The sequence below is a fragment of the Mastigoproctus giganteus genome, chromosome 2, assembly GCF_048544385.1.
Source record: "Mastigoproctus giganteus isolate SK-2022 chromosome 2, ASM4854438v1, whole genome shotgun sequence".
Classification (NCBI taxonomy): Eukaryota; Metazoa; Arthropoda; class Arachnida; order Uropygi; family Thelyphonidae; genus Mastigoproctus; species Mastigoproctus giganteus.
In genome coordinates this window covers 57,185,253-57,197,971 of record NC_143576.1, presented here as the reverse complement: position 1 = coordinate 57,197,971, position 12,719 = coordinate 57,185,253, and the positions used below count along the sequence as shown (strand labels likewise).

The following is a 12,719-nucleotide window of genomic DNA, read 5'->3' as shown; positions in this document are numbered from 1 at the left end:
AATGCTGTGGAAAATGCAAAACATTACTTCAAGACTGAGGCTAATCTTTATCCGACAAGCACTGTAATCCATCATTTTATATCCGTCATAGTTGCTTCTCTTCAGGTTATTTATTTATTTTATTTATTTATTATTATTTTTTTTTATTAAAGTGCTTTTGTAACTTTTCGATTTCTGTTCAATTATGTTTTAAATTTCTGATAACTTCACAAATATGCGTTTCAGAATATTAGAAACACTACTTCACTATCGCGTAGGTGTACCTTGGTGCTCTCTCCTGATCATGGTATGTAATTGATGTCTGAAGAGTATTCAGTGTGTGACAATATTCAACTCCCGTGGAGATGCCAACAATTTCTCTTCAGTAACGATGTCATTCCACTCTTAACACTATTTAAAATGTGTGGTTCATTTAGGGTTAGAAGTCCAATAACATCGTTACTGAAGAGAAATTTCTGGCTGGCATCTCAACAGGGGTTGACTATTGCCCCATGCTGAATAGCTGGAGAAATCAGGGCTAGATCAAATGGTTTTGGTCTCCCTCGTAAAAACAATAAGCGATAATAAAAACAATAAACAATTAACCCAATGAAACTCTGAATCTGACTCCTCAATCACACTAGAAATGAAGCAATAAAGGATGTAAGTGACCTGGTATGGTGCTTCAGCATTGAGGAGACGTATGTTCGCCCTTCATACATATATGCTACTTGAACGTTTTACACCTTCGATAGTCCGAACAGGAGAGAGGTTACGTGTATGGGGACTCTGTTGCTTCCGGCGATTGGCTTCATACTCGACTGTTGCTGTCTGCACAGATTAGTTTAAATCTCGATTCATATGACTAATCGATTTCTAGGGGGCTACTATGCAATCAGTATAATTGAAGCAGTCATTTCAAAGGCAACGTAAGTCACATTATTTACGAAAAGCAGATTGTTAGAGTTTTTGAGTCCCTGAAGGCTATAGAAAAGCACTGCAAAACCAGCAGGCCACTGGATTCCTGTAAAATTTGAGAAATGTGACTTATGATGACTTTGAAATAGCAATTCATTTGTTGTAATTAGGGGAGCAGAAATTGCGGCCTCTTGTTTTCAAGAGGTGGAAATTTTAGCTGGTACCCAGGAATTTGGTCTCCTGTGGCTCGAGATTGCGGACACCCACTGGTTTCTGTGCTTCTCTCTGTGGGTGCGGATTTATTTTTATTTATTTATTTTGAATCTATTTTTATTTAATTTTTTGATTTTATTATACTTAGTTTTAATATAATTTAAAAATTCTTTTCCTATTCTATTAGTAGTTTAATTTATTGTACTTTACTTAAACTTTTTTTATTTTTTTTTAAAAAATTAATCCTCCTTTTCACTTTTGTGCATAGGCGAAATCTTTTGATGGTACATTGATTTGTCCTCAATGTCAGGAATGCTGGCACCCGTAGTACTTGCATTACTGCCTGTGGGTGCAGGATTTAGTCTACAGTGGATAGTACGTGTACATCGCTGTGGTACACCTCCTCGTGGCGTGGACGGGTCCTGGGAAAAAGCTACATCCTAGAAGCAAAGTGGCCAGAAACAACACACGCACACAGCACAAACATAACACATTTCTGGCTATTTTACAGGGTTATGTATATCTCACAAAGTAATAAGGCAGAGTTAACTAACGTTTAACTATGCCTTGTTAAACTAACGTTTACCTCTGCCTTGATAGAAAGAAAATTCTCTTCAAGCTATGAACTGGCTCTTTCACAAGCGAAAATTCAAACTAAAGTCAGTCTTGAAATGTTTGAATTTTATTATCATCAACATAAACCGAAGACGTCATACTTAATACCTGTAAAGACGGATTATTTCCTTAACAACAAATCGACAAAGATTGAATCAAAAGCCTTCGCAATAAATAAAGTTAACTGGCTCGAATGATCAAGCAATTCCTTTAAGTTTTTTTTTTTTTATCATCCAAGAAAAATCTAGAAATTATCGACTTTCAACCCCATAAGATTAGTCAGTGTTGACCTGCCGTCACTAATTCCGTGCAGATCGTTATGCATCAGATCCCTTAAGAAACTAAAAGTCCTTAATTATTAAAGATCCAAAGATCTTGGCTATTGAATTAATAAATAGCGCTCCATAAGATAAAAGCAGATTTATATCCTTTTGCAGCGTAGCATAAAATTCTCTAAAAGAGAAACGTTTGCCCATTGCAAAATGAAGTTTGATTGGCGATAATGTGTTTTGTTCTTATAGGAAACAACAGTCCCGTGTATTTCTATGTAAAAACAAATTTATAAACATTATTGGCTCTCACGACAAAAAAATAAAGTGAACCATTACGTTAATGATACAAGATTACCAAGTAGCTTAAAAACTTTAAATATTTATAATTTTTTTATAAATAATAATTGTTCCTCTTTAAATATTTATAAAAATATTTAAATATATTTATAAAAATATTAAAATATATGAAGAGGAACACTTAAAGATTTTATCTGCTGTAGCTACAGATTTTCTCTAGGGACATATTGGACAAATATCTCACCGAAAATCAAGGTCCTCCCATTCTTTACGCAGTGTTTCATGAGTTACTTTTGCTAGGTCAGCGGCCATTCTGACCTTCAGCTCAACCATATGCCTTGGTAATTTTGGTCGATAGACGTCATCTTTCATGAAACTCCAATGATAGAAAACCATCGGCGTTAAGCCTGGGGATTGTGGAAGCCAATGACTGGGACCCGGACGACCAATCTATCTTCCTTGGAAGTGCTGAACCAGGAATGCTGTCACTTCCCGATGATAATGAGATGGGGCTCTATCTTTTTGCAAGAACAATCGTCCATTGGGTTTCTGATATTCGGTATCAGAAAATTCTCAACCATATCGAGATAAACAATCCCAGTGATCGTTTCTCATGAAAAAAGGGCCTGTAAACTTTTTCTAGACTCAGAAGAACACATTGAAGTTCGGGTTGCCACGAAGATGTTCAAGGAAAAGCGGTCATTCGGTTTTTTTGTCCCCCAACAATGAACATTGTGCATGTTTCACATAGCCACTAATACATGAAATGTGGATTCGTCAGTGAACCCAACTCGTGAGTAAGTCATTTTCATCATCACGCCTTGCCTGAATTTCCACAAGAAAATGGGTGTTTTTTTCACTTGTGATTGCTTGCACCATTTCGTAGTGGAAAGGCTTCAGTTTGCAAACATATCTGTAGCACTTTTAAAACGGCTGGTTGTGGCAGATCCAGTTCGTGACTTCCACACGTTAATTTTATCTAGTAACGTATGCCTCACTTCCTCCGCTATTTTCATCGCAGACAATTGGTTTGCCTGTTTTCTTTGAATGAGTTACACAACACTCTATTCACGGAATTTCTGTGCCATAGGTACACGGGAATACTGCTGGGAGGATTATTAATAAAACTTCGTCGAAACGGGCATGTACGTCTCTTCCGTGGTGCTCTGTGATGACAACTCTGGTAATTGGTCAGGAATATATATAATGTGTATTGTTTGGTTATTTCTGGCCTTTTTGTACAGGAAGCAACAACGATCGTCAGAAAGTCTGCTTCCCAGTACCCGTCCATGCCAGGAGGAGGTGGACTACAACTATTTACTTATTGACCTATCAAGTGGTAAGACAATTAAAATCCCGAATCACAGGAAGACTGAATCTGAGAATGAATGGGAAATCATCTCTGAATTGCTGACTTTGTTCCCCCAAACCAAAGGCGCACTGCGTTTTTTCGGAACCAATGAAATCCACTATTTTGTTGACGCTGCTGCTGTAGTTTCTCTAATAGTGGCACACTCAACTACTAACTGTTTCAAAAAAACAAAAAAACTTCCCTGTTGTGACTATCTTTCGTTTTGGCATATACCCATTAATTTTATCTACAACACTAAAATCCTGTACATAAAATTCCATTTAATTTGGAGTAAATGTTGAATATCGTACGAAAAAAATAATAAATAAATAAATGTGGAGTGCATTTGAGCCAGTCATTGAACTCAATTTGAACATCTCAGAAACTGTTCCTATGACTTTTGTAGGCTTAGGACATGGTTTTGACCTTCTTTTCGGATGAGGCGGGATGACATTCCAGGTTACTCTGTTTCTCAGTCAAAATGGTAGAACTAGCTTTTACCACTGGTCGTGACAGTGAGCGAGAAGTTTACTGGAAACTTCTCCCCAACTGTTCCTATATTTTGACCTTCTTTCCCGTTCGGACCATTGAAGGGGTACATCCTATTAGGTGAAGTTTAAATTTAGATATCACCAATCGAATGGATGGTATTTATTCCAATTTTAAAGTTTCAGCACAAATGATAAATCTCTTTAACTTAAAAATGAGTTAGTTGAAAATTTAATGCTCTCTATATCCACGACCATTCACCCACTTATGAATCTTCTAAGTTCTGCATACTTTTTGCGAAGAAAGCTAAAAACTATTAAAAATTAAAGCGATTCCCTTATATAATTAAGAATTAAAATAATAGTTAATAAATTAACAAACATGAAGAGAACAAGTGGAAGTTATTTCGGAGTTCCATATGCCGTAAAATACCACATCTATTAAAGTATAAGAGTAACTTAATAATTCGCATTTGTTAATTGAAGTTTGCAAAACTTTAATCATTAATATGCGCGCGTTTCGAAGTAAGTTTCTCCGCGAAATGGTATGAATGTTATTTTAACTTCATAATACCCTACCCACTAGTAGAGCAATTCAGTTAATTAGAATTCTAATCCAAAATGTATTTAAGAAATCTCTCTTCAGCATTTTCACCTTTTCTTAAAAACAAATAACGATCATATTTTTTTTTCTTCCTTAGGTAATCGCTACTTCTTTACCCTTCCGGCCATTAAGTATTCGTCTGAAGCAGCGGGCGGGTGGATGTCACTGATTTCAGGGTTTTATTTTCTCCACTGGTTCAGCAGAGAAAAGGGAAATGCCCATTATGTTCGTGGCATTCTCTTTCAAGCAAAGAGTTGACTAAATGAGCTTTTCTCATCTTGTCACGAAGAGGGCGCTACTGCGTCGGCGCGCCAATGCAGCACGCAGCAAAGCAGCTAGTATTTCAAGCCACCATTGTAAGTCACGCACCAAGCAGCACAGTTGAAGAATATAAGAGTTGGAGGCAGTGCTATGTAGCCAACAGTATCCGTGACATCGATCTACCATACACCGCGCTGCTTGGGATCGTAGCGCCCTAGTGTGATTATCCTTCACGCGCTTTAAAACTCCGGCAGGTTTCCGAGCGATGGTTGGACATTGCCGACTCTTTCAGCGTTCGGGCTTACTTCTCCTAGTATGTTTTATCTCCACGTGTGTCGCCGAAAATGGTAGGAACATTTTTTTTTTTTTTTTTCTTCAACTATTGGCAAAGTTGTTTTCTTCCTATTGTGTTTCTTAGGTGAAAAGTTTCCGTTATCCTCTTATGGTAACTGGGTAGGATTTCTTCTGGAATAACCATTCTTCTTCTGTAGGGTCAACTGATCGGAAATAAAAACAACAAAAAATAACTTTCAGAAGAGTGCTAAACTTGGGATGTCATTTTAAAAATCCTTTCGGTAATTGTTCTGTCACGTTTAAAAGTGACGCTGAAATTGCAATTAAGATCTCGACAACGATATGATGATGTCATCAGAGGTCGGGGGAAAACAATTGCAAGAATCATCGCCAACCAAAACAGTTATTTTAGTCTGACAACCACAGTGAGCTTGTCCAGATCCTCACTTGTCCCATATAAAAATAAACTGTCCATTTATTTGGGAAATTTAAATAAGATAAAATTTTTTATCATAGGTTTTGAGACACATGCTGTTGTCTACTTTCTGTCGAATAAATTAATCCCACTTAATGTTTAAAATCAACGTTTTTTTTTTTTTCCTTTCAAATTTGGTATTAAAGCCATTATTGTCCTATTGCACAGGAAGTTAAATGAATCTCATTTTGGCTTTCCCTTAAAAAGTATCTGAACTTCAACCAGAATCCTTTATTCATATTATATGATATTACGCAGTATTTTTAAATTATATTTTATTTATCTTGGATTTTTATATGACACTCTGTTATGATTATGTAATTTAATATTATCACAACGTACTGTATCTAATTACAAATATTGCTTGAATTTCTGAATAGTGTTTTATGTGTATTTATCAATATACTACACATAATATAACTGACACCCCCCACTCGCCCACCAATTAAAAAGACCCAAACAGAAAAATACTAATTATCACGTATATTTCCATTCCAATGTGCATTTAATTGTGACACTTTTTTTTTATAATTTAAATTTTTTTGTCCCAAAAAATTATATTTTTTGTTAGGGGAAAATAATATATCTGTATATATATTTATTGGCTCGGAGGGTGATTATTTACGATCTTCTGAATCCACGTGCACAAAATACACAACACGAATCTGCAATTTTTCTTTCACTGGGCACATAGTCCATATTTTCGAAAGAAAAAAAAAATACTTTTGCTTATAACAAATGTTTTCTACCATCATTTTGAATAACAATAAACTACATACTACTGCGGATTATTCACCCGATGTACCCTGCCTTTACGAGGGAAAATATATTTTCAAACGTACACTGATATATTTATATATCCTATAAGTCACTTTTAGACATTAATAAACTACTTACTGATGCATATGCTGCGTTTTAATGGTAGTAGGGCCATTGAAAATGTCTAAAATTTCTATCGTGTAGTCTCTTTTCCAACCGATGTTCAACATAATTTTTTCACAATAAGATATATGAAATAATTGCAGAAATATACTATGAAAACAATCTTGGACTTTATTCTATTAATAAAGCCCAACTGTCACGTTTTGATGAGAAGAGAGTTGTTACCCCTTGCGCCGGACCTCATGTGTAGTCTGTGAGGTACTTCATTTCATATTCACTTTCTTGATTTATATCTCTTGCTCTAATTTACTTTTGTAAATTAAAATGGCATTTTTGCTTTATTTTCTTCTAATAATACTTATTTTTCCGCTTTATATTCTTACGTGTTTCAGTACACATTTATTTCTTTAAATATCTGTTTTCAAAAAGAATATTTTCTTAACTTATTACCCGTTCCGGAGTTCTTGTAAATTGAAAGAGACATTAACCGCCTTTAAGCGGAAATGAAAGCCTTCTCGAGCTTACTATCTCGAAACATAACTTTTAATTTATCCGCTAAAAAAGCAGTTTTAATTTAGCTACATTAATAAAGTCCAACCTGTCACTTTGGGGAGATAGCTGTTGAAAGTCTCTTTCACAAAGAGACAGTAATGAGAGTGGTGTTATTACGAAATTTCTCTTTAATTACTTTTTATTGTTTGACAAACCAACGATTGTTGCCAGCCTGCACGCTCTGCATTTTTAAACTTGAACTCGGCTGACAATTAATTCAATTGTTAAAACCTTAACAATTATATCTTAATATTCGCTATAATGCTCGCGTGATTTCAATGGCACGCGCGTTCACGCTTTAATTGAATGAAATTTTTTCGCTAATAAATTAGTAAACAGTTAGTTAATTATAAGAGCGTAATCAGCTAAATATTTACCCCACTTTAATGTAGCTAAATATTCAGCTTAGATGGTTCGCCGGCTTACTTTGATACATTTTAAATTGAATAAAAGTTGAATTCGATAAAACACGTGCAAGATGAGAAAAAGGACAATCCGCAGCATTTCGAACGCACAGATTCCGACATCTGTAAAAATGACACCTTTTCAATCTTATTTTTTATCTACCATAAAACAATCAACAGTCTGAAACGCCCCCCCACGTTCATGTTCAGCGTTCTCAGCACTCGTGCCATCAACGCTTCCGTCCTGATGCTTCTGGGACATCTCGCTCTGAGCATCCGTCAGTATTCCGTGGCTTCTGACTTCTATGTTTTTGAAATCTCAAGGACGTGATAGACCAGACAGCCTGGAGGGAGGGAGGGAGCGAGAGAGGTATTAAAAAAAAAAGGGAAAAAAGTAGACTGCGCTATACCTCTTGGCTTTGACAGTAGTTGTAGGCGCTTGGTGTTTGAGGCTTCGTGGAATGTACGGACGCTGTACAACGCCGAGGCTTTAACAACGGATAACGATGCCGCACCGTCTAACTTGTCAGGACGTTCTGCTTCTGTAGACTGGGCGTCTTATTCGCGCGCGTGGCAAAACACCTAGGAGGTCGGTGGTCTAAAGCAGTCTTTCGTTCTGTGATCAGCGGGATGTAATTTAAGAAAAAAATATTCACGTGACAGTAGCAGTAGGTAAATTTAACGAGAAATATAATCTATGCCAAAATATCCTTAGAAGAATTCATATGAGTATTATATTTGCACGTTTCACATCTTCATTTATACTTTAGCTGCCATAATCATATTACCTCTCTTATCTATTGGTAGTTTACCCCCGCAACTGTTTTTACATTCACCATCAAATGGGCTCCCACGGTCCGGGGTTTGTCGCTCGCTTATCAGTTTTAAACTGGCTTTTATTTTTCTAAAAAGATAGAGATAAAAACAAAAAGTATTCCTTAGCAGAGAAGCAACTTTTCTCAACTTGTGGGTCCAGAAAAATCTGGATAGAAAAAGAAATTTTATGAAGCAAAAAGGATCGCTTTAAAAATAAACCCAATTTGTAATAATAATATAAAAATATATATTTTTTGTAAATTATATTCATAATTTTGATACGAACATTTAACTATTGAACAAAACGTTTCTTAATAACCGAGTGCTTTTTTTTTTTTTTTTTTGTAACTGTATCTGTACTTTAGATATATATAAACAATTGGGAATCCAGAACAAAAAATTCTGTTTTGTACATACAATTTTTAAAATTATGGCTTTTTTTTTTTGGTTTTAAACTTATAAAAATGATTGAGAAACGCTGCTTTAGAAAAACATTGTTTATTTTCAGTTTTTTAAATTTAATATTTTTTTCGTGTTCCACGACAGGGTTGTTCTTTAAGTGTTACTGACTCGTGACACCCCCTAGTGGGAAGTTATAGAACTCTGAAAAGAGTGAGAGATATGCTTTATACCCATATATTTTATTAACGTGTATTTATCCAAAAAATAGAAGAAAAGAAATATCAGAATGAAGGTATGCTTGTAGGGTTTGCTCTTAATAATTTTCATGTGATATAAAATTTTTTAGGGCGAATTATTATACGCAATATACGTTTGACGTTCTTTGATATAAAAAATCAGGTGGCAACAATTCTTTCGGAGTACAGATGTTTTTGTGGTAATAATACAAATTAAGGTAATCCTACTTGAGTCTCGCAGTACCTCTCTCTATCCATTTTAACGTCTCCACAATAGTTCCTCGCCAGAATAAACAATGCTAAAAGAGCAAGCACCCCAGTTCACATCTCCCTGGATTTCCTTGTACTTATATCGAAGAGTTATTGTTCTCGTCTCCCTAGCAACGGGACAAGTTGTGTGATAACATCCCATATTGTTACCTGATACACGTACCTTCCCAGCACGTTCCAGATCATTGTCTTTCTGAAGTGACGAGATTTGTTCAAGGTGATTTAGATTTCCATTTGTTCCTTTAGAGACGGGGACGCTTTGAAATCCGGGAGGGGGAGGCGAATCATCCTCCGCCTCCTTCCTAAAGTAAGGGCAAGCAGAGAGAAAAAGAGATGCAGTTATCGTGTGTTTCCTCGAGATAGTTTCCTCCTTTCTCGTGCCTGTGCGATGTTTTATGTATGAAGATCAAAATAAGCAGGTAATAGACAGCCCTTCAAAGTACACTTTAGCTTATTTTCTCAGTTCCTTAAACTTCACTTAAATCTTATTCCTCTTAAACTTTGATGATGATGTAGACAAGTCTTCTCGGTAAATTGAGATAAGGGAGGTGTGGGGAATTCATCTGCATTTTTTAAAGATAAAAGTGCGCTCAGAGGACATTGCTTTGTTAAAATATGTGACCCGCATAATAATATCCCGAGGCTTTCGACTATGGGGTGCGCTGTTTAAGGGAAGACCACGATATTCTTCCAGCACATTAACCTTGCAGAAATGTATTATATCCATACTTTTATGTAACGGTTATCGGCACTGATCTTGACACGGTGGAGTTAGCAAGGTAGTAGCCTATTTCAAGTCCAGAATTCATTTTTCTTCGGAAATGATAACCGCTCTGATCAAATCAATTTTCAGTAAGCAAGTATGAATGACATTTAAACCAAAATCTATTGCAACTGACAATTAAAGCGGTATCTGGTCATTAACTTATGGGGAGGAATTAAAGTACGATAAAGTTCTTTGAACTAGGTTTTTGTCTGTAAGTAATTTTCTTCCTCTCAAAGTAACTTGTACGTAGATTCTCATGCGTGTTGTGCGAACGCCTGTTTTCTGGTCGACGAAGCCCGATAATCTAAAGGCTGTTCTTGTATCTTGTCATTTATGCTTCGCTTTGTTTGATAAATGAATCGGTCTTCTGATATCCACTTGGTGAGCTTGTAGTACACCGTTCCTTTGTTTGAGTAATGACGTCACAAGCTAGATATCTCACTTCATCAACTAGAAAATCTGGCAACCGCCCATTAAATGCAACGTGATAGTGCACGATGTCAAAATAGATCTTAAATGAAAATAATCATTAAATATGTTTTCAGGAGGCTGTTACATCGAAGAAGAATAAAAAAAAATAATAAAAATACAGGAAAGAAGCTGTTCCTCATCACTTAATTTACAAAATAAACCGCGGAATTTAATAATCAAAGAATTGTTAATTAGAAAACATTGCTTATTAAATTTACACTAAGGGGACAGCTTAAGCGCATCCTCAAGGAAATCGAATTTACTGCTTCGTGGCACCTTTTTACGGGTATGCATATAGAGAGACGGTGCACTATAGGAAGAACCGGAAATCAACATGTACTCATTGATTTTGAAGGTCCGAACGTTGGTCTATAATGGGACGGAATTGGACGGATATCACTATACAAGAACCACGATGACGCATCCATCTGGCCATTATACAGTGATACAAAAATCATATCAAGGTGCGCCATAAATTATTGAAAACAAGGAAAAACGAAAAGTCCATTGAGAAAATTGTGGTTGACCGGAATTGTATGAGTGCGAATACCGTCGACGTTGGTCTAAACCCCTTATCAGCAGAGTGAAATACAGCGATAAACATTCCAGTGTACGAGTCTTTATTTCTCTGGACCATTAAACATATGGATTAAATTTGAAGCTACTGACCGAGAATTGTGCGATCTGTCCAGTGTGTCTGGAATGTACCCGAAGATGGTTGTTACCATCTTGTCTAAGCGTGCCAAAATGAATCGTTCCTGCTTTAGGAACGAATATGGGCCTTACACAATGCTACTGTGTAGTTATCAGCCTAAGAAATTTTCAGTTAAGTGTGGGTAGGTATCAGTATACATTCTGTTGCAGTGCCTGATTAAGGTCAGCGGTTTCTGCGTTTAAAACAGAAACGCAGGCTTGCTTAATATAAATATGAAGGCTGTTCAGTAAAGAATGACCATATATTTTTTAAACAACATAACTTAATAATCGTCTACATTTGATTATATGAACTTACTACGTTTCTGCTATTACTCAAAAATATGGTGGAAGATTTTTTTGACATCTGTTTGAATGTCGCCTCCGATATCTTTACAACTTCTGGCTACTGGAGACGCGTTCCTCGCAGCTCCTTCTTTAACTTTGGAAATAAAAAAATCGCAGGGTGGCAAGACCAGGGCTGTAGGGAGGATGAGGAACACATTTGACATTAATGCTGACTAAGTAATCGATGACAGTATGAGCGCATTGTCGTCATGCAAAACCCACCCACCTGCCTGCAGTTATAGTCGTTTGAGACGAATGTGATCCGGCAAAGTGTGCAGTACAGTTTTGTAGTAAGGTTCCTTAATAGTCACATGCCGTAGCGCAGCGTGCGAGGGAACAATTCTTTGAATGTCAGAAAAAGATCACATGACCTTTCCTGCAGAAACCTTTTGCTTTTTTTGGCGTTGGCGATGACGCAACAGAGCTCTGTGTCTAAAGGATGAAGCCATGTCTAATTCGTTATCACCTTGTGCAGCTTCTGCCAAACCTCCATGTGAACTTGCTGTTGTTCAATTGTGAATAGTCTTGGAACCTAGCGTGTCATATGCACATGTCATATAGACACGTGTCATATGCAAATGGTCATGGAGAATACCGTGCATGCTTCCTACTGATATTCCCAACATTTTTGTTGTTGTTTTAGGAGCATCAACGACTAAGGCCATATTGCTCTGTGTATACCGTCAGTAATTTTCGTGTATTAGGAGATCGAAAAAACCATACTACTACGCTCACTTGAAACCGACTAAAAATCCCTCCGGTCATCTTCTATCAGGATTACAGAAGCAGTCTTCTCCACCCCGTGTGGGGAGGACGGCGATCCTACCAACTGTGCTACCCACGAGGGCTTAACATCTCTTCCAGTTGCCTTACTGGTCATCTTCTATCACGATTACAGAAGCAGTGTTTAGGGCTTCTGCGGTGACAGCAGTGGTTGAAGCTTCAGGACCGCCGATTTTTGAATCATGTCTGCCAGCATAGATTCACCATAAGCCTCTTTTAACATTTCATGCGCTTCAGTTGATGTTTTGTTGTGAGGGGAAACACAATTTGGGAGCATCATATTGTTTCTCCCGTGTCACGTCGATTGTTATGCGGGAGAAACTGAACAG

At 36.8% G+C, this 12,719-nt stretch overlaps 1 protein-coding gene across 2 annotated transcripts in view; it reads left to right on the top strand.

Moving 5' to 3' along the window:
* Nucleotides 1-5,051: 5,051 nt before the first annotated feature.
* The window catches only part of LOC150089314 (lachesin-like), a 563,730-nt gene continuing 556,062 nt past the window's right edge, over nucleotides 5,052-12,719 (top strand). For both annotated transcript variants that reach the window (XM_090368492.1, XM_090368491.1), the window contains exon 1: nucleotides 5,052-5,345. In XM_090368492.1, coding sequence (XP_090224618.1) covers nucleotides 5,264-5,345 — 82 coding nt within the window. In that variant the 5' untranslated portion in view covers nucleotides 5,052-5,263. The remainder of the gene's footprint in view (nucleotides 5,346-12,719) is intronic.